The sequence below is a fragment of the Labrus mixtus genome, chromosome 23 (assembly GCF_963584025.1).
Source record: "Labrus mixtus chromosome 23, fLabMix1.1, whole genome shotgun sequence".
Lineage (NCBI taxonomy): Eukaryota > Metazoa > Chordata > Actinopteri > Labriformes > Labridae > Labrus > Labrus mixtus.
This window is the reverse complement of record NC_083634.1, coordinates 12,275,077-12,298,000: the sequence shown is the minus strand read 5'-3', so window position 1 is coordinate 12,298,000 and position 22,924 is coordinate 12,275,077. Positions and strand designations below refer to the sequence as shown.

The 22,924-nt window shown below is 40.0% G+C and overlaps 1 protein-coding gene across 27 annotated transcripts in view; it reads right to left on the bottom strand.

Moving 5' to 3' along the window:
* LOC132958404 (receptor-type tyrosine-protein phosphatase delta-like) overlaps positions 1-22,924 on the bottom strand; it is a 353,687-nt gene that overhangs the window by 47,458 nt on the left and 283,305 nt on the right. For all 27 annotated transcript variants that reach the window (XM_061031189.1, XM_061031188.1, XM_061031199.1 and 24 more), the window contains 2 exons: positions 18,526-18,671; positions 16,427-16,568 (listed from right to left, as the gene is read on the bottom strand). In XM_061031189.1, the coding sequence (XP_060887172.1) occupies positions 16,427-16,568; positions 18,526-18,671 (288 nt within the window). The remainder of the gene's footprint in view (positions 1-16,426; positions 16,569-18,525; positions 18,672-22,924) is intronic.

Genomic DNA, 22,924 nt, shown 5'->3' with positions numbered 1-22,924 from the left:
TAGGACCTACTTACTAAAACTTGACACATATTACATTTTTTCCTACCCATATTTGGTATTGACAAGGACACAACATGAACAAAAAGGGACGATGGACAACAACAGTTAAGTATATTGGGAGAAAAAATTGATCGCTTTCTTGCTGAGAGTTAGAGGAGAATAGATACCAAACACACTTATGTTTGCGAACTGTAAAGTAAATGCTACAGCTTACTTAGCCTACTTCAACTTTAACTTTATTGTCCCCGAGGGGAAATTTGGTTTGCAGCCAGGTGAAAACAATAAGCTCATTGAAACACAAGCACAGAGACTTAGACAATAGAAACAACATACTGTACACTGTGAACAACATCAAATCAAATTAATATCAGAACTGACCATATTTACGCAACATTGTGCTTGAATATAGTTATGTCAATCACGACTGACATATCGCCATTTGTAAATTCCAGTCAGCCCAACCCCGAAGCATTCCGTGCTCTGTCGTTAATATCACTCCAAATGGGAGCTTAATAGTGATGAAATAGCTTAATTTAGGAAGACTTGAAACTTTTAGACCATCAAGTAATCTGGAAAATGTTTACTGAAGTAATAGTTCAAAATAGATAAAGGGTAATTTTCCCAAATCGATCTATACTAAAACACTTCTTGTTTCATCAGGACAGTCGCCCCCTGCTGGCAATTCAAAATAATTCAGGATTAAGTCACTTGCGTATTGACTTTATTTTTAAAACAAGAGGCTACTAAGCCTAACCGTCTTTTTGCTCATCTAAGTCTCAGCAGGAAAGCAAATATGCATGTTTAACAAATCATACAGATACTTTTTTAACAAAGGGTGGAAGAAAAAATACTGGCTACACATGTACTCAGGTGAAGTGAAGCTTTGAAGCTCTTTGATGATGGCAGGTGTCTTTGCCGTGTTGTTTTCGCTTGCTTGTTCCTGCCTTGTCTCAACTTTCAACATCTTGCTTCTGTTTGAGATGTCAGAGAAGATAGCTCATGATGCACCTTACTCCAAACATGTTCTTTTAACAAAACAAAGAAAATCAAAGCCTTGAGCAGCTTTGTCTGAAGCTCATCGCTCTGAACAGGAAATATTTTTGGCTTGCAGCAAAGGTGATCTAGAGAGAGTACAGAGTGGAATATTCCAAGCACACATGCAACTGCCTCTCCGCAATGTTAGCTAGGTGTTAATCTGCAAAACAAGACCTACTTATTCTGAATGCCAATGAGGTTTATGTGCACCTCAAGTTTTTCTTTTCCCGCTTGTGATATGGCTAATTAGTGTCTTCCGCTGCTCTCATAAACGGCACCTTTTTGGAAACACTTTCTTCATTAAATTTTCATGAGGAGACATCAGTCTGGAAACAGCTTTGAGATGCCATAGCCTGCGCACAGCCAAACGACAATCATGGCCGCCTTCCAACAATGCTTTTGGGTATCTGGCATGAGAAAGCACCTCGATGGATAAATCTTCTCAGAGAGAGGCTGTATTACAAATGAGTGACTTCAGACTGAACTGCAAAACTTTCCCATTGCAACTCTGTGTCCCTGCCTGAACTGACATGTGTTTTGACAGTGATGGAAAGGTATTGTTTTTTATAGCTTTCCAAACAGCCAATCAACCTGCAGTATGATTTTAGAATGGGTTTAATGAATTCAAATCCTATATAATGCATACCTCTTACTGTGGTCACTGACTTGGCAGTCGTGTACTGTAATGCAATTATGCAGTAAATCTTGGCCCATGCATCCTTATATGGTTTCTCACTGTAAGACCTTGACATGGTAAGCCATATATGTTATCTTTATCACTTTCAGTATCCATTACCCTAATGAGAGATGCCCCAGCTTTACCCTTGTTAAAAGTTTGTAGGTGTCTGGCACTGTGTTTGCACAAAATTGTGCAGCTCATTAAACCAATAACCGCCTCGTAGATTCACTTCAGACACACAGTGACTTCACACTTAACAGTGAATGTCATAGCTATACTAAAGAAAATTAAGCAGTTAAAAATATAGGGTTACATATTTAGTAATTCACTGATTTTCTCTTCTTTAACTTATCAACATAATGTTTTTGGGGGTTGATTTTTTCTGCTTGACATTGACATTGTGTTTGCTGGGTTATTGGTGGTGAGTTATATACCATTTCAATCTCAATGTGCCAGGCTGAGGCACTACTTGCTTTCATTTTCAGCACAACATAAAAACTGTTAAAAATGTCAAGGGTAGGATTAAAAAATGTGTGAACGGGACATTTTACATGACATTAAATATAGCTTTAATATTGCTCTGATTGCTTTTTCTTATAGTTCTCAAATATTCAAAGATTAAGTATGTCCATCCATCCAATATCTATATCGCTTTTACCGCGCAGGGTCCCGGGGCAGCTGGAGCCAATCCATTGGGATTGTCATTGGGCGAGAGGCAGGGTACACCCTGGATTGGTGGCCAGTCAATCACAGGGCAGATAAAATATGTGACATACTTAAAATCGCTAGATGTAGACCATACAAAGAAAAATCAAAAGAAACAGAAAAATGTCTTAGAAAATGGTATGTTCTAAAAGAGCCATGTAAACAACAATCAAGAGCAAAAAAAGTCTAATGTGAGTAACTGCACTTCTAAAGGTGCTCATTCATATGGGGAATGACATGGGAGAAGAGAAAGGAATGAATTGTACATGGTCGCTCCCTTCAGCCTTTTCAAGGTTGATCACACAATTAGTCAATTCTAAAGCGAGTCAAAAGTATACCTGATCAAACACAATAGCCAGAAGCAAGTCTGGGAGCATGGATGTGTATGGAATATTGTAATTGGATGTGACAATCCATGCGAAATAAAAAGCAACTCCTGTGAAATTGCAATGCATTCTTAAACAAAGTGCTCAAGAGATCATAATTTAGCTGTCCAAGATTCACAATAGTTCTTGTTCTTCTCTAAGGAGGTAAGCATAGTGCTGTGCCACAGCTGTTATTTTAAGTTATAAGTCTTCAAAATTATATATTTTAAATAGCAGGGCTCTCAAAATGCAGACACAGTACAGGCCATAATAATCAAGCCTGATTTTAGCAAATTGTGGAAAACCTTTAAAAAATGATGCTGGGTCAAAAGGGCACTTTCTCAAACCCATCTTCCTTCTCCTATAGATTGCGAGTGTTACACGATGCTGACCCTATTGCAGGCAGTTGATATGACTCCAGGCAGTGCATTTAAAATTAATGATCTGTTACAAAGGTTTTTGGCCTGTTGAATGCATTCTTGCTTAGCCCAGAAATGTATTTTACAGCTGCTTTGTGCACTCATGCTCACAGAAAACGGCCACAAAGTCATGACATCAACTGTAGGGTATGGCAGAAGTTTTCTTTCACAGAACTTTAGATTAAGATACAGGATCATTTAACAGAAGTACCTTGATGTTCTCAACTTCTTTGCAAATCTGAGCTCATGAGAATTACCATTGTGATAACAAATAAAGGAGAAGTTGAACACATTCCTGAGCTTGTGCTGTGATTAACAACTCAAGTCAACAGAGGTACAGCAGCAGTTTCCTTCCAAGGCCAACACCAAAAGAAAATCTAATGAATCACTATTTAATTCAGCCTTGGCAAGTTTGTTGTGGGTTTGCAGAAGTTAGACGATTGACATTTGTTAAAAGTAATGAGTGAAATAATTAATCAACAAGAGGACAACAAGCTAGTAGTTTTTTTCCCATGTGATGTTCCTCTAACAGTCAAGAGGTTGTCGTTCAACATAAATTATTAGCAAGGTGTTACTTCATTACCACTTCAGTAACTCTGAGCTGCATCCTGATGGAGTGGAAATTGGAAAAGTTTTGTGTGCCTGTAGAGCATTAGTGTGTATGTGTATGTGCTGGGCTTAGTATTCTGTAAGCGTTAAGACTTAATAATGTATAGGGGCAAAATAGCTGGTACAAAAAAAAGGTATTTAAAGCTGAAAGCTGAAATTATTAGAAAAAAAAGGGGTTGTAAAGATTTCCCCACTTCCTTAATCTACCGCAATCTCAAGGACAGTCTAAGACAAGGGCGTTTTCTGCTTTACAGACCCATACTGTATATTCAACAATGGATCTACACACTAAATGAGATGGAAGGCAGAGAAATGCTGAAGTCACCTTCTAGAGAAGTGCTGAGCACTGGTGCTTGATATAAAAAGACTCCCAATGACAATTTGCACACATTAGCCACTGCCAGGCTATCAGGCTGTATGAGTGTGCGCTGCCAAGTATGGGAGGAGTATAAAGAGGACATTGGCTCAAAAAGTACCTCAGTGTGCAGATTTTTGCTGAAGACATAAGGCCACTGGACATAAAATCAACCCATTAGCAGATTATATCTATTGATCACTCATACAAAATACGAGCGAATGAAATCACATTTGCCTTGTACGACAACAGCGGCCATTCCAGTTTCAAAAATGTAGCTTAAGTGCAGCATAAATTCAGCACAGTTTGTTATCACACCAGAACCAATATACCCACACACTCACAGCCTCTGTTTACAGTCAACTTCTCAGCTGTGGTGTAATGGCTTTAGTGACAAACTTGGTAATATCCTCCCTGTTTAAGCTCTAATTTAATTAGCCTAATGGAGTCTTCAAAACAGATAAAGGTACCATTCAAACACACTCTGTTTCTGTTTACATGTTTGCTCAGTTCTTTCTTCACCAACGTACTTGTGTGTATGTGCAGGCTGAGGTGGTGTTTATAAGGTTAACACGGAACTATTGCAATTTCATCTTTGTGCTGGAATTCATTAGAACCAGACGGTAAAACTAAGGCCAAATGTCGACTGCTGTGAGAAAATTTGGCTCAAAAAAAAAACCCAACAGGGTACACAGGGTTAAAAGCCTGTTTATTATGATAATGATTAACTACATGCAGAGCACATGTTTTTAACAAAATGAGTGGCGTTTCTTGGAAAGATTGCATGAACTTTAGCTTGTTGGGTCACAGTTTTAAGAATTATTTTCAAAGCACACTATGATGTCAAATGCGATGCCATATTGTGATTTTATTGATATTCTTCATTATGTATTACCCAGAGAGATGTTCCAGAAAGTGAGTGTAAATCTGCTTTAAATCCAATGAAGTCAAATGTAGATTCTGTTTTATACCACTGAAATGATATTTGGCTATACAATTACCCATTTAGTACAAAATGATTTGTGAAAAGGCCAAGGCTTCGTTGCCCGAGACTTGAAACATAAAAACATAAACCTTTCCGGTCACATTCTGGCTTTTGTTCCTTGGTTGCTGCACAAGGATTGGATTCGGTCCGACCCTTTTCTTTTCAAGCGGAACAAGACTTTCACCCTGCGGTTGAGGTTATTCTTCAGGGAAAATCCCTGCCGGCCATAATAAGATATATTTGTTGAACGTATTTGAGTGGATACAATCTCCTCAAAGAGGCTGTCACAGGTCACTTGCTGTGGCAGCGTTGTGGAGAATAGTGTGTGTCAAGAGGTATTGTTGTTTGGGAATCCTGCCTTGGAAAGATGCAGGATTATGGAACTGTGGGAATTTGGGGCAGATGTCCTTAAGTATGACACTCTTACATTTTAGACTTCTTTTCCCTCTGGCCTAAAGATTATTTTTGCCCAGTTTAAAGAATCAATCTGATCCTTACTACCCCTCCCAAGATAAGATTCCAGCCAACACAAAAGATGAGCCACAAAACATTACCCATGGAGTGTGACAGCACTGCTTATATTTCTCAGCAGCTTGAGCCAAAGCCATTTTTTCCACTACCCTGCTGAAGCATATAATTTTAAGTTGAGGGACATTGATTAAAGCCCTTTCCACGCTCAACAATCCAAAAGAAGTGAGAACAAAGATAGAAGAATTTAGCAGGGTTAGGGTGCTAATCAAGTTAATCATACAGCACTCTTGCTGTTCACAAGGACGGCACTTAGACTTTGGCATGTTTTTTAATGGTTTGCTAACGCATTAGCTGTCCTAGATTAAAGTAGACTCACATTTCTTAAGCTGGTGAAACTATATAAAAAGGGAAATAATTTGATTCAGCAATATTTAAGGTGAAGGGTGAAATATTTGTATGATTGCAGGAAAGTAACACCCACAGATAAAGAGACATGTTAACAAGTGTCTATTGAAGCAGATATTTGGTCTTTGTGGTTTAAATGAGGTTGCTGATTAAGAACACATTAACAAAGAAACATTGTTCATTATATTTTGTTAACAGATCTGTAAAAAATAGTCGCATGCATTGTTAATACATCCGTTCAGAGACGACCTGAATCCTCTCCGACAAAATGTTCTGTTAGGCCGCTGTTCAGCTGACGTATTCAGTTATATTTTTTCGTTTGGCATGGGAGAGGGAACTGTTAATTATGCTTTTGTTTTCACACAAACAAAATTACTCAACCAAACGTAAGAGCTCTTGATTAACAAAGGCACACAGCAATTCCATATTGTGCCAATTCTATGACGGCATCTGTTCTATTTTTCCTCGTTCCCTCTCTCTAATGTTTTGCCACTTTCACCCACATCGTTGTTGATTTCCTTGCTCTGCTTACAAGGTACACTGTACGCTTTGATTTAAAGGTGTACTTTAACAATCTAACACTAAATGATCGGCAGGTTCTAAATCTGAGTCCACCCTTTTCTTTATCAGCTACCTGCAGCTTGGGTGAACTACAGAAAACTTGGATTCAAACAACATTGACTCAATACTCCATCCATCATGCTGCCCATGAACTTTAGCAGAGTTGAAACTCGTCCCTAAATGAATTTCTAGTTTCTAACTCTAGTATTTCATGTATATAGTATATCATGTATTTCCCATTGTTTTAAAAAAAATCCACATAAATTTGATTGTATTAATGTAATTCTAAAGTAAAATTGTATAGCCTCTCTGCTCTGATCCTACTTGTTGCTTTAGTTACTGCTTTACACCTAAACCTTTATAATATGCAAGACTTTCGAATGATTTTACACAAATGTCTGGACATTTCTTTCAGCAGTGCCTTTGGTAAAATGCCTGAATGAAAACAACAAGTCAGGGAAGTATGCAGGGCACAAAAGCCCATGTACATCATTGCCGAGCAAAATAATTATTATTAAGAATTTCCCTAAATGCTCTCAGAAAATCCAAAGCCTGTATTTATCTCATTGATATATCCCACTGCTGTTTGGCACATATGTTGTCCAGTCTAAATAAGATTAGGTTTTCCTTAGAGCTTCCTTTGAGCCAGATTTCTCAAATAAGCCTCCTGGCACCTGCACAAGGTAGGCATCGCTTAACTAATCCAATAATGGAAAAAAAGAAATGCCCAGCACTTCCTTCTAATAAGGCTCACAAGTGTGTCTGGGGGGACAGTTTAGAAAATTCACCTTCCTGAGTTTTTTTTTTTAAGGTTCACAGGCTTCTGAACTTTGAGTCAACCCTTAATTTTCTTTTCAACACAAGGCATGGATCTGGATTGATTGGGTTATCTAATGATTGCCTGGACTGGAAAAGACTTAGAAGCTCAAATGTGAGAGCACGTCCCAATTTTCATGCCCCAGAGCCACAGCTTTATGTTCCAGAGCCTCAGACGAAGTGATGAGAAAATGTTAAGTGGCAAGGCATGACTGCTTTCCAGTTTTGGTTTACAAATGCGTCTGTGCAGGTCTTGCAGGTCAGAACTAATCCTGTTGTATATAGCAGAATGCTGGAGAGTTCATGTTTTTTTTTAGAACGCCTAAGAGCCATTTATCTCAACTAAAGGTAAAAAGGTATTTAACTCTTCATAATAACAGAGAATGTTGTTAAAAGGCGGTTCTGTAAGTGTTTCCTGTATTTATTTGTGTGTCAGTACTATTTTCCGATAATATAGGACATTTCTAAACCGTCTCATACATACAAGGATGGGTTATTTTAGGTGAAAATAACAAGAAGAATGGATGTCATGTTTGGTAATTTACCTGTTTAAATTCAAATGACAACTACCCACACAGGGCTTTCAGAAAACCAGACCATTGGTGACATGTTTTTTCAAATGTTCCCTGGAATACTATATATTTAGTGCAATGAAAAACCGTCTACCTCTATGCAAAATAAATCAGCAGTATAAGAGTATGAGTGTAGCTGAGCTGACTAAAATATATTTGTTTTGAGTTCATTAGTTGATCCTTCAGGTACAGGGCATGCTAATGAATATTACTTTGAATGTACCACAGTTGGTTCAAACAGCTAATTTCAATTGTCTGTAATAGAGTTTTAAGAGGAGCAGTCCCACTTCAACCCAAAGTGGCATTACATCTCCCAAGCTTGGTACTGCTGAAAGGTAGTTCAGCAATTTGCTGTACAAATACAGTCTCTTTGAGAAAATTGCTAAAACCTGAGGGCAGACAATGAGAGACAATCTTGTGTCAGCTAAAATTTTATTTCACTCTTGTTGCCTTAAGGAGCAAAAGGAATGGATTATGAAATACTACCCAATGTGTGGCCCAAATCTCCTGTGATGATGAACGTTGGAACAAATATAGCAGGAGGGAAAGTGAAGGCGACTAAAGCTTCCTTAACCTGAGGTTCATGGCACTCTGTCTCGGTGAAAAATAGCATCCTCTCCCCCTTTGCCCTGCACTGATTGTTTCTTCCATAAATCCCCTTTGAGATTGTATAATTAATTGAATGCTGCTTATTTGTCATTAAAACCCCTCGCCTAATGCCTGAGATTATGAGGAAACCATTGTAGAGCCAATCTATTAATCATCAGACCTTTTTTCCCTGAGAAAAACCTTCACAGATGAACAATTCAAGCCAAATCTCATTCTGAATGACATTGGAGAACTTGTTGTAAAACTCTAAGCCCATATAATGGTGTCTTGGTGTATCTATTCTGGAGATTTTTTTCTTTTAAAAAACTTAAAAAATATATTCCCATTCAAGGACTGTTTTGGAATTGTAGGGAGCTCCATTTACAAGTATTAGTTGTTTTGTCTTGTAATTTGGTTAACATTTGATAAAGATTCTTAAGGCATTGGGGTTAAAGGTAGAAATGGCTGGAGTTATGCTTTAAAATAATGTCCCCCCAGCCTTCCATCCTTTATAGACAATTACTCCGGACATTAATGAGCAAATTTGTCTCCATCTGTATCGGAAATGTAGGGGGCCCCATTGAGAAGCACTTGTCGTTTTCGGTTGGAAATTGGGTGGGATTTGATAGAAAATGGTGGAGCATCCGGATCTAAGCCAGAAAATGGCTGGAGTTATGCTTTTGAAATGACCCTGTCTAATGTTCCCTCAAGCCAGCCATCCCCCATAGACATTTTTTATGGCCATTGCTGCTGGGGCAGATTGGATCAGCCAAGCAGAGGGCACGCAACAGAGATGTGCGCCTCTTCTGGCTAGGCTCCCCAACTCTCCCTAGGCCCCGTGTCATTCATAAACATGACAGATTAGCTGTGATATTCCTCCATTTACAACATAGGCGAAGGGAGTGGGAGGAAAGAGAATGAAAGCAGCAGAGAGTGAGTGTTAGTGTCGGATGCCCCTTAGGGGTAGTGCTAAAATGGATGGGTAAAGAGGGAGATGAAAAGGAGAGATGAAGCAGGAAGGGCGGAGAGGGGGCCTTTCTCTACAGGCCTGGCTGGGCAAGCAGCGAGGCAGGCAGGAAGCCAGGCACAAAGCTCCATTTACGCTCAGATGCCCCCCCGCTCTTCTTGCTTTACAGACTACGCGTTAGCTGAGCCAGATGTACTGTTCTGAGTAAAGATCACCTAGGGGGAAGGTGGAGAGGAAGACAGAGGGATTTTAAGACCTTCTCTACCTACAATCATGTCGTTTCTTCTTCCACACTTCCATTGTCTTTTACGTTCGCCTTACTCACTGACTTCTTCTGCCTCAATGCAGTCACTGCTAGTCTGAGACTTTAAAAGTAGCTCGATTCGTCTTTGTCTGTCTCTCGCCTCCCTCGCCTTATGTCCCCTTCACGCCCTCTTCAGGATTTCACTTTGCATATTCCATTTGCTGGTTGTTACCTTGAGCAATGATTCCATTTACTTCCGAAAACAGTGCCCCATTTATTTAGAGTTTGGGAAATGGGAAAAAAAAAAACTTGTGCTCTTGTCTTCTTATCTGCCATCAGCCTTTTTTTCTGATATTATAAGTAATATTCAAAAGAGAAGTGAGAAAACTATTTGACAAAGCTTTGAGCTATTTGCCAAACAGAAAGCTAAAACTGATGACGCTTATTCTTATATCAACTCCCTGAAATGCACCTTAGGATCCCTCTCTTCCTTTTTTTTTTTTTTAGCTTTTTTTCTTAACAGTCCATCAACCCTCATTTGATATCCTCTTGAGAGCATTAAGCATTCATAAATGAAGAGGAAGTGGCAGGGAATATATAAACAACGCACAGTACCATCTCCTCAGAGACGCCTCCATTCTCACAGACACTCCTGTCACTTTGAAGCATATACTGCCAGACATCTGTTCTCTTTTTATGTTTCAGGCTTATTCATTGTATATTTACCCTCTTACCGCCCACTAGGGACGGTTATATGCTGCTTGATGTTTCAAAGTTTAATAAAGAATATGTCTCTGAGTCAACATTTATCATAAAATAAAACTGAACTGTTTATGTTGCTTATTTTATCCTTTCAGGGAGTGCTGATAAAGACCAGAAGCTGGAGCCAGCAGGGACTCGGGAGAGAATCAGCGACCAGGTGAGACATCCAAACGGGCATGGAAAGACAGAAGGCAAAACTGTGAGAAATGACGTTGCTTCATTAACCTTCATGTACTATACATTCCCAAGCAGTTGGGTCAGCATGTGTTGAATATCTTGGCTTGGATACTCAAGTGGCAAGTCATCTGCTTAAAAAGGTCTGTGAATGTTAAACCATTTATGTGTGTAAGGGTAGGTGTTTTTTACTTGTAAGCAAATATCCCATCAGTTGTCAGAACACAGCCACAAAATCCTCTGAACTTGAATCCCTTCATGCATTTAGATATGTTCATGGGTCAAGGACCAGACTAGTATCATTAGACCCAGACGAGTACTTGGGGGAAGTTGTGGTATAACTGTCTGAGGAAATGACTGTGTACAAGTTCACTTCCTCCTGAGAAAGGGAAAACGTAGCAGCTTTTTCAATTATTGATACAGCTAAAAGCTTGCTACAGGAGTGGGGAGTCTAGAGATTATTCATGCTTGCCAACATCCTGCTGAGAGGACCCCTAATGGAAAACGGGGGTTATACCAGGCTTTTCAAAGTTTGCATAAAGGCATTCTTTCCATGTGGAAGATGATTGCTGTGACAGCAGAAAGCGGGTAGCATTATTTTATCATGAAATATATTATATAATGTTTTGAGATTTGACAGCTGAAGGCTGAAGAAACTTACTATGAGAACATTTCTAATCTTGTCCCCCTTTCCATAAAACTCCAAATGAGTCGTTGCACTTTTTTGTGACTTGTGAAGTCACTTGTTACTGACTTTAAAACGTAAAGACAAGTAATTACAACTCCAAACTCCACCCTTGCAACATCACTTCTACCCCACTCCAAAGTTGTATGGTTGTAATTAGTGAGCAGCCTTGCACAGCTCAAAAAAGTTTCCCAAGATCATTAGATGTATTAAGGATGACCCTGCAGTAGCCAATTAATCGAGTATAAAATGACTTTTGAATGCAGCTAGGATCAAAGCTACTAACATTAGCACCCCTCAAATACCTGGCTCACACTCACACACTCCACACTCACACACTCCAGGGTTTCTGACCTTGAGTTCAATCATGACTATCCAATGGAATATTCCTTCATAAAAATGAACACAAATGTAGATAGTATTTTATCAAGCTGAGCACAGAATATAATATGAATAACATTTCTGTTCATTTCATATTTTTAACAAATATTTTCAGTTGAAAATGCTAGGGTCAGATTAAGCTCAATTTATTTGAGGGAAAAAGACACTGGGGGGAAAAAAACTCCTTTGTCTGAATCAATAATTATTAATTCAGCAGGCTGTGTTTACAAGTAGAGAGAAACAACATGTGGAGAGTTATCTATCATGTTCAGTGTGCGTCCAAGAGCCTCTGTGGCTCTGGCAGATGTTTTCTCACACACTATGCAGGCTATAAAGTCTAACATCCATCTTGCAGGCAGCATGTTTTGTCTTTAATCATCCTGCATACTATAAATATACCGACTGGGTCCAACAATTACCTATACAGTTAGATATAAGGGAGTGTGGGTATAATTCCTTTTTTTGTGACTAGATCACTTTTTTTTGAGATTGCCAACTCCTTTTTTTTAATAACAACCATGAATATCTTGTCATCTTGTACTCTTGTTTGAGAGAGTTGGATGAAAACAACTGTATTATTGGTATTGGCCAAATCCCAAGCCATGACTGCCTATTGATATTCTATGAAACATCTATTGGACTGGAAGATTATTGCTTGTATGTGACATTGGTTTCAATCCTGTCCCAGCGTGATGAGAAAACCACTGAAAACCTGCTAAAACAGTACTAGCTTCTTAAACAACAGTACAAGTTTATGAGTGGAATAGTTCCAAATAGTTCTTGATTTTCTCCATATCTTCATTTCAAATACAGTAACTCAACTCCTACAGTGAGTCAGCAGGTTTTCCCAGCACAATTTCTTATAGTAAATTGTATTTTTCAAACAAAATTGAGTGTTCCTCGTGGCGGCCTGGGTCCTGCCATCTTTAGAGTCCCCGCCAGTAAACCAGAGAATTGTACGGTAGCTGCTGCCCCCCTCTACTTTTTGCTCTTCTCGAGCCACTGATCACAAGCACAGTAATTTTACATCGGCCACTTGCTTCATCCCTACTGCATCCCCTGCTCCGACAGTCCGAGACTGCTGACACAGCATTTATCTTGCTAAGCAATTTGAGCATGCTGACCAGCTTTTGTTCATCTTTTTCTCTGTACTATGTGAGAAATGTGAGAATGGAGGCATTATGCATTGACAAAATGGTGTACAGAGGGACAAATGATGGTTAAGGGGAGCATTAATGTTATTTTTTTTTAATTTTTTTATTATCAGACCCTAAAAATGAAGGTTTTTGCTCTTCAATACAGCTAATGTTGAAGAGCTTCTATTAACTTTGCTAAGAAAATACATCAGAGCAGGTTTGGTGTGTTTTATTAAGTCTAGAGAATATTTTTCTCCTAACAGTGACAGCCGAGTGGCTGCATTGTCTATGAATAATCACTGATCATGTAGCAGCCCTTTCATTGTATGTGGAAAGATCCGTCTCAGCCACACGGCTTTTGGCTGTGCCATTGCACCATTCCATACAAATGGAAATGATGCATTCTGTTTTTCCGTCACAGGAGAGCGGCTTCCCATTTTCCGCTCCCACTGACAAGTTGTGCACAGCTGCATAAGTTTGCACACTTGTGTGTGGGGCTACAGGAAATGGCTGTTGACAGCATAATGGGAGTATGAGGATGCAATATTAATCCTTAATCATGCCTGAATCATGAACTGCTGCACTGAAATCCACACATCATTCTACTGGAACTGCTGCTTGCACACAGTCTGGACCCGGTGAGGTGCTTTAGCTACATTTTCAAGTATTTGTTTTCTTTACTTATAGCTGAAAGTGCAAGTTGTTGCAGGCTCTACATTAAATCCCATTTATATGGCAATATCGTGCAGAAGAATATTCATAAATGAGATCAAATAACACTTGGATGAAATTATATTCAAGCCGTGACATCCAAAATCTGCTGCTTCCTTATTTTCAATCCCTCCCTGTCATTCTCAATTACAAAGCAAATCAAGACAACCTTAATTCAAAGACGCAAGTTTTATATGAGTCGGGTCATCTCCTAGTTAATCAAAACAGAGTGTGCAGAACAAAGTGCATGAAGAAAAACCCACACCTCACACCCTGGCCGAGCAGATTTGACTTGGAACATCATTACCTTTCCAGGATCGCCTTTCATGCAAATGGCTTCTCTAAGCCTGGAAGTTCATTACTAATGGCGCTTCCCATCAATTTACAGGCCTATAAGAATACGAATGCCCCCCCCTTCTTCTCCTCGAATCCCCCTGTTCTTATAGCATGGCAATTACCACAATGTGCTTTTCCTTCATGGTATCTGGCATCACCCCCTGTGGCGAGCTTCCCACAACAGATGCTTTGCAGTTGTTTCCACACACCATTGAAGCCCAAATGAACTAAACAAACAGTCACTTTATATGTATTAGTCCTGGTGTAGTATCACTTATCTTTGTTTGCTTATTTATTTATCTCACCAATCCGGCTTCACACACTACAAAAGTATTTCTCTACTAAAGGACCAAAGGAGGACAGAAATCTTTTTTGCTGGTTGTGGAGGCAGAGTGGACGTGAAAAATGTGCGGCTGCATTTTTCAAGCTGCAGTCTGTGTCATGTGGAATGATGAAAACCAGCAGTGCTGTATTTATTGTACTGTACAAAGTACTTGTGGTAGAGGGAAGCTTTTTGGTCTTCTAAATAATACATAAAGCATCCTTGAGCTAACCTTGTGTTACCTTAAAAATACTCAGCTTACTACCAGCTCCCTGAGAGTCAAAGTAGGCCATATGTTTGGTCTTTGGGTTAGTTGTTTGGATGTGTTTTGCATGTCTTCAGCATGAATTGATAGCTGTTAAATGAAAGGCTCATATTAAAGGGAAACTACAGTTTATCTTATTTAAATCCTTGATTTCTGAGTCTGTAGCCAACACTTGTTTGTGTTTATCTTGCTTCCGTTTCTTCGTCTTCCAAGCAATTGTAGCTATCACTGCTTATAATGAATTTTCAGTTATTTGATTTATTATTTTCTTTTAAACACTTTGCTTCCAGTCTAATTAACAATACATGTCCTTGGTAAAGCCTAACAAATACTAGATGTAGCACAAAATGCTCAAACTGCGTGTTTAGTGTGAATCCCTGCTTTGTCATTGCAAGTGCACTTGTGTTGTTTTTTACAAAGCGAGAGAGAATGTAGCCTAAATCCTTCACAATGGCCAATATTTGTGTTTATGTGTATGCAGGGACAGTGAGGACAGGGAGCACACCTTTTTATTTGCACCAAAGCCGAGAAAGAAAAAGCTCTTTCCTGTTTTGTTGATCCGAGATAGGCCTCTACTCACCTTCAGTACATTGATGGGAAAGGAGAGGGAGCAGAAAAGCAAAATGGAATTGGTAATAAACATGCTAATGCTAGGCCACAGTGCTGGGAAGAGCTGTGTCTATACCCGTCCCTTAGCTATCTATTGGTGTGTGTGTGTGTGTGTGTGTGTGTGAAGGGGAAATACTGAGATAGAGACAGAGCGGGAGCGAACAGGAAATGTGCACATTATTGCTTGTGAGAGCACACACATACACACATATGCTTTATGCTCCAGAGTAAACAGGGGAGAGCTGCATGTGAACGTGCCACCTTTCTCTTTGAATCGGCCCCTGGAGACGGTGCAAAGGGCCTTTTGTTAGCTCATTGGTGAGATAAGAAGCAGAACGGTGGGGGCTTCAGAGACTCACAGAGCCAGCTTTTTTTTTCTATAGGATGGAAGCACCCTTTTCAATAGGAACTCATTTGCCATGTTGTGTAATTGTGTCACATAATGGAGCACACCTCATTCAGGTTGCCCAAGGCTCTTTCTAAAGCCATTTCCTGCATTTACGGCCAAACAAGTCATGTTTTAGAGAGATATTACGCAGCCTTTTGAGCTCAGGGACACCACATATTTCTCTTTGAATGGAATGTTTTGTGTAATCAAGATAAAAATTTAGCTCAGTCCTTATTATAAAAGAGGCACTGTCAACCAACTTGATATTTGTCGTTTGACTTTTATTCTCTCAGCTTAGTGGAAGTAAACAAAGCAGCTGACCTTTCCCGCCTCGTTTGTTGCACTTGTTTGTGTAGAGGAGTGCTGGCTATTAACAGCCACTGGTCACTGAAAGATACTGGCACTTGGAACACTACAACAAACAAAACACGCTCGCTAATCCCATGGGAATACACTGCTTTATTTTCTACACGGTCAAACGAATATCAAAGCTGAAGTGCAGAGATGAAAAATGACTGATTTGAAAATTATTGCTGAGCTTTTCCATTAAACCACCGCAGGCTAGGAGTGGATTGCTATTTGCATAATTTAACTGGCATCTTAATTATTGTGTCAGGAATCTGTATGCAAATGACTTAAGTCACTTAGAAACGGAAACTTGCTTGGCTAAATAGCTAATGGACTAAATTTTATCAAGTAAGAATATACAACGTGAGTGTAACCAGGGTCTCTAATTAGGTTTGTGATGAAACAGTGAGAAGACACAGAAAAGAGGACAGGACAGAAATGAAACAAGGAAATGCATGCTTACCTGTGTTAGCTGGGAGAAAAAGGGGCATGTTAGTGGTGTGTATGTTTTTTTTTGTCTTCTGGGGACCTACCACGTAAAACAGTGAGTCTGGTGGTAGCGCTCGTCTCTCCAACACTGTTGGAGGCGACGCACTCGTATATGGCTTCATCTCGGGGCGTGCGCAAAGGCTGAATTCTTAGCACTGAACCAGAACCATCGTCGAACTCTATCACCTGCAGGTGCGAGAGACAGGATATGTTAAAGGAGATTTTTTGTGCACAACAGGTGAGGGACCTTCAGCAGACAAAAAACAACAACAAAACTTAGAGGACATTTGGCTAACAACACTGATGGGGACACAATGTACTTTCTATGACAAAGACAAACGCTAGTGCCTACCTTAAATTGAAACCTAGTGATTTGTGTTCATTTGTGAATATTGTGGTTATCTACTTTTACCATAAGTAAGTTTACAGATAGTGCCTTCAGAATCTGTGCAATATAAAAATTTATATTTATCATATAGAAGTATTGAGCATTTATAAGTGTTTTTTTTTATTAGCTTTTTCATTATAGGAATGTATTCAATCAGTTTACTATGTGTTCAGACGTGCTCTCTTTTAGTTAAACCTTGCCTTAATTTGTCAAATAATCAATGCGGCTGACTAACTTTAAGAATGGGGAAGGTTATTTGGACGGAATGTTTTGCTCAGATATACTGTTTTGTAGAGGATTTGTAAATTGGAATGTGTCCCACTCTTAAAGTTAACTTTCTACCCTTAAGTAATGCATCACACTGGATTGTGTCAATGGGACAGAAACAAGCACGAACAGTTAAAAGTGGCTTGATAAACGGTTACGGACAGTTGTACCATGAGGTGAGATAGTGGTACAAAGGACAGGACCGACTGTATTGGACGAACGACACATAAAAATGCTCACAAACAGGTGTTTGTTGTTGCTTATTCAGCTTTTTTTTTGCATGCTACATGTCGTATACTCACTGATTTTAGAAAGCCCTGTGTCATAACTCAACCTCTTTTAAGCATTGAGGTAGATTGCAATAAAGATAGGCCTTAGACCTTTTCTTCACACATTCGCGCATACCACACACGCACACACACACACACACACACACACACACACACATACAAATCCACAGCGGCCTACCAACATTTTTAAAATTCACAATATCTCTGTGCATGTGTTAGTTCATAATACACTTCAACATTTCATCGGCCAAGTGATATAGCGGTGTTGGCATTCAAGCTGATAGCAGGTGATTGTGAAAAGAGTCCCTTTCTTTGTTAAATTTAAGAAGTGAATTAGAAAGGAAGTTGTGAGAGTACTAAAAGGAAATGGGTGTTTGTTAGAAGATGAGGCAGCAGCACATGATTGAATGGGCGTGAAATGGTTGCAGCCGGCAAACCCTGTGAGGCAATGAGGGAATGAAAACTAGTGTGTTAGCATTCAGCACAACGTGCGATGCAAACGCGATGAACTCTGATAAGATTAGATTTCTGTCGTTATGAGACGAAGTAGAAGCGGGCGGAGGTCTCCTAGCTCTGTCAAGCCTTTGCTGCTGTGCAGAAGCAAGCAAATATGGCATGAAGAGCAGAGGGGGAAAAGTGGCACCATGATAGTCCTGAGGACTGACACAGAAATTAATAGAAATCTTATCAGTGTTCTGCAATGATGTGTTATTTCTCATGGGTATTGAGCCCAAGTGCAGATTAAAGCTGACCAGAAATCAAAGCTGCAGCCGAAATAAGGAGGGTAGGACATGCATTTAGATAAAGATGCCACAAAGCAAAAGGATATTTAGAAGTGAAAGCGCTGCTTCCCCTTTCACTTTGCATAAGCTGGCAAATGTGGCATGATGCTAATGTAGGTATCTGGGTCACACCACAAGTTGTTTTCTCTTCTGTCCAATTTCTGTTTTCTTGTATGTTATTGAATTACAAATTTATCCCCAGATCTTTTGTAAACTTGCTCATTAAAACTCAAGCATGTTCAAAAGCCTGGCCAGCATGATTATTAGAGCCTGCTAATGCGTGGTGGCAAGTCAGGGCAAAAAAGCAGGCGAGCAGTGCTTGGCGCGATGGATTATGTGCGAGCAGGGAGCCAAAAGCAGTGCTGAAGCATTCCAATTTTGTCGAGCATTTTACATCAGAACAATAGACCTAATACCTCAAATCTCTGGTTGCTGACTTTCTTCCCCTTCTTGTTCCACACAATCTTGGGCCGTGGATCTCCAGTAGCTTGGCAGATAAAGGATGCCACCCCTCCTTGCACGCCTGTTTGGTCATTAGGGGTTCTTAAAAACTTTGGTGGTGCTGCAGAGAGACAAACAAAGAACAAAAGATAGAAATAGTTAGCATACTAAGCATTGCGGTCAGTGTTATTAATCTCTCTTATAAAGCCCCACAAATTAGAAAGAAACAAAGTTGCAGATTTAGCATGTGGCTGTTAAGAGGATTGTCTTTGGAGGTCAAGACAAGTATTGTGTAAGTGGAAACAGATGATCAGAGGTTGGGATCAATTAAAGGACAGAGGTCATTGGTGTATGTGTGTACAAAGCATATAATCTTGACCTGGGAAGTAGTTTACATACACTCTAAAATCTGTTTTGAAGCATAACTGACTTCCTAGGAAGTTTGGTTTAGGACTTTTTGAAGAAAAAGGGAAATATACTGTATGTTGCTGGCCTTCTCCCCCTGCAACAGTGAAGTGTTATGTTGGCACCTTTATATTCTGTCACATAACAAAATCAGCAAAGGCATACCTAAAAGATCATTGTAATATGAGTTTCAGTGGTTTTAGTTTTTAATGCTCATTTCATTTTTAAAGCACTGCAGAAAGTAATTTTTAGGTTATTGTTTTTGGCCATTTTGCCTTCAGTGGAATGGACAGCTGAAGAGAGACCGTAAATGTTTGGTGGAAAGAGTGGCTGATGACATGCAGCAAAGGGCAGAGTTTACATTCAAACCAAAGGCTGCTGCAATAGAGACTATGGCCTCCATACAATGGCGCACACGACATAACCACCAGGCCAAGCTTAAAAAGAGGATGATCGTTAAGTTTAGATCTATGCAGTTTTGTGTATTTTGCTACATGTCTCATATCTGTCTTTGAAATTGTCTGTTATGTGTCATTGACATTAAAGTCATCCATCCTCACAACCTGTCAATTTTCGCATAGTCTACATGTCATTCTATACAATAATCTTTCCGCCATTCAGTGTTTCTAATAACAAGGCAAACATTGTCCAACTCGTGCAGAGAAGCAGAAGCTGTGGACCAGCAGACAACACTAATCTCCCCCAAAAACCACCAATTGGAACAGTGCTTGTGCCCCAACGCAAATGAGACACGCACCTGATAAGGTCCTGGCAATGCTCTGATTGGCGATGTGAGCATTCCATCGCTCCTAATTGGTCCCTCAATTCATCACAACAAGTCAAGTGTAAAGGCACTGAGGATAAAAATGCTAAAAATGCAGGGGAGTTGAGGTGAGGGAATAACAGAATGGAACAGTGATTGCTTTGTGTGGACATGACATGGACGTTCCCAGCTACCGTGGTGGTTTTACAACACTGGACAATAGCGTTTTCTCAGACTCCGATTTTGACAGGTGGTTAAGCCAGTTGCAGCCTTGTGCTTGCAGTTTGATTTCTAGTTCCCAAATATTATCCAGTCTTTAGAATAATTCTTTCACCGGTTCTCTCCCACACATTCAAGTGAAAAATAATTAAAGGACCCTGTCTCTCCCTGAGGAGTTTCTGATTGTTAGATTTTCATTCCAGCTAATCATAATGATCTAAGCTAATTCAATAGCAATAATATAACAGTGCTAAGCCAGACACCCTTAGTGTTTTGCTCTGAAGCTCGAGCGCCAGCTTCAGTGGGAGGTGTAGCTCCATCTGTCCCCCTGCAGAGCAACTGTTTGCCTTTTATCAATCACTTCAGCGGGCCATTAGGGGCCACACAGCTGCGGTAATGCCAACCATCTGAATCACCTCGTGTGTGTGTGTGAGAATGTGTGCTCGAGCTTGTTCGCGTGCCTGTATGCAGAACAATTTCCCTGCCCAGCAGCGGGACCACGAGTGAGCTAAGAATTAACTTGCAGGATTCATGGAGAGGTGACATAAGATGTGTGGTCAGCAATCAAAAGAGTGAACAGATAAACAGGAAAGCAGCTGGGCTTCCACTGGGCAAATTAGTCTGGGAAATCACCTGATTGCCTCTTGTCATGCACATGCTTTTGCATGCAGACACACATTAAAAAAACACTCAGAATCACTCTTTCATTCATTGGCTGACAGATCCGACAGGTGGGCTGCAGAGATGACGCTGTGTAATTTTTACGCAGCAAAAAGCACCATTATATCTGCAATTGCACCTTATCTCATTGGTTTGGCTGGGGCTTGGTACTCACTGGCATCCAGTCAAGAGGGTGCTGATGGGTAATTGATATGCTATTGGGGCTGTTTTCGCTCGGGGGCCATCCATTACGGCTCGGTGCGTCTTGCCACGCCGGCTGTGATAGACTGCGAGGACATGAACGGGGAGATCAGCATTGGAGGTGAGGGGAAGGAGGGCCGGGGGAAAGTCGTCGTACAATGGGGAGTGATTGAGGCGTGACATGGAGGTAATGGTGTTTTCACAGACATGGCCTCTGATATCACCATCATTCCCCCATTTTGGTCTGCCGCATACAAACATCCATTTTGGTAGAGTCCTCATACGAGTTCAGGCAGACAAAGGCTGATTAAAACCTCGGTTTTCTCTGAACAATGACATGACGAGCAACATGAAAGCAACTCAAAAGTCATGGTCTGTGTGAACAAATGCACCAGAAAGAAATCTCTTCCAACAGAACCCTGATTTTTCAATGATCTTGTTGGAAAACCTAAAGCTATGTGAAAGTTGAAAAATGTAGCTGCCATTTGATTGCCTGAAATACTGTGGTTTTTTACATAATATTTGTTTATTGTCTGTCTTTGTTAGACTTTTGTGCTGCAGTCTTGGCCAGGACACTCTTGAAAAAGAGTTCCTGAATGCCAACGAGAATATTTTCCTGGTAAAATAAATAATGTTCAAATAACACAGAGTATCATCAGCATAGTGTTGCCTTCAAGCATTTCAAATGTTTCTCATTTTGAATAAATCCCATCCGATTAAGGCCCCTGTAACCTCTGCTACATGCTGGAGACTCCTTTAAGAGTTAACCCTGATCTACATGAATTAATACCTTGGCAAGGCACCTGTTAATCCAGTGCTAAGCTGTCGCCGGCAAACAAATGAGCAGTGTAAAGCCTGCCATGAGCTAAAAGGTTCGAGACATGGGCCGGTGCTTGCTCTTCCTCGAGGTCATTATGTTACCTTGTTCACATTCGCTGCGACTGGAAAGGGAGATGCTGTTCATAGCAACACCTTGCTCTATTTTTCAAAGACAACATGTCAATAATTCGGAGGATGACTAGAGCCTTTACTGTTCTAAGAACAACCATTTCTATAGGGCTGAGGGGCGTCAGCCCTATGGCCCTAGGACTGTTTAATTGCTAGAAATCTATATGTATTTGTATATATCAAACAACAGGAAAGCTAAGGCTTGCTAACGATAAAAATTGTTTTACTCTGCATTAAAACCTGAGCATTACATTGATTTAATAAAAATAGCAGTGTTGCTTAATGACCTTGCATGTTTTACATGTTCTGCTTTGTTCTTTGTTGGGTTGAATTTAATTCAAATGTTACCATGATCTCATCTTCCATATAAAAGACAGAACATACAGTCAAATCCCAGCCTCAACAGCTGGGATTTGGGAAGCATGTAGAAATGCAGCTTATTTTTGACAAAACCAACATGATTTAATTTTGAGAGAAACATGCTGGCAAATCAATGAATATACAATATTTCTGAAACGGTTAGTTTGAATCATCTCTGATTTGGAAGGTAATGCTCCATTGAATGCAGGTTAAACGTCCAAGCACCTGTTGAAGACCAGACTTTAAGTTGAATGGACTGTGTAACTGAAAACGATGGCCGAAGATTTGATTTTTTTTCATGTTTGTGTTTAACTTGGCGGATAGCAGGGTTAAGAGCATGTTGCGGATCTGCATTCATTACAAGTTTGTTTGATATTGGCTTAGCTCAGCCAAACATTGCATTTAAATGGTCTTTTCAAATGGATCTCAGTTTCATTCATAATGGCCAAAACATTTAATGTTGTCAGTATTCTGCCATAAAGTAAAGTTTGATCTGCCAAGCCATTAAATAGCACCAATCAAAGAGTGGAGCGAAGAACATTAATAAACCCACTTTCAGTTGGAACCTCTATTCGGCACAGACACCAGTCCAAGTGGCTCGGTTTTCACAATTATACTGACTGACATATTCAATTTCATTTGCATGAAAGGGGCCATTTCCTCTCTGAATCTTTAACTTGCACGGTAAGGCAGGGTTGTGGAGGGCGATAATTAATCCTCACACACTGGGTGGCAGTCTGCAAATACCCTGCTCCGTTTGGACATATGCGTGGAAGAAAGGAGCGTTTAAAGATGCCATTAACCTCATTCAACATCTT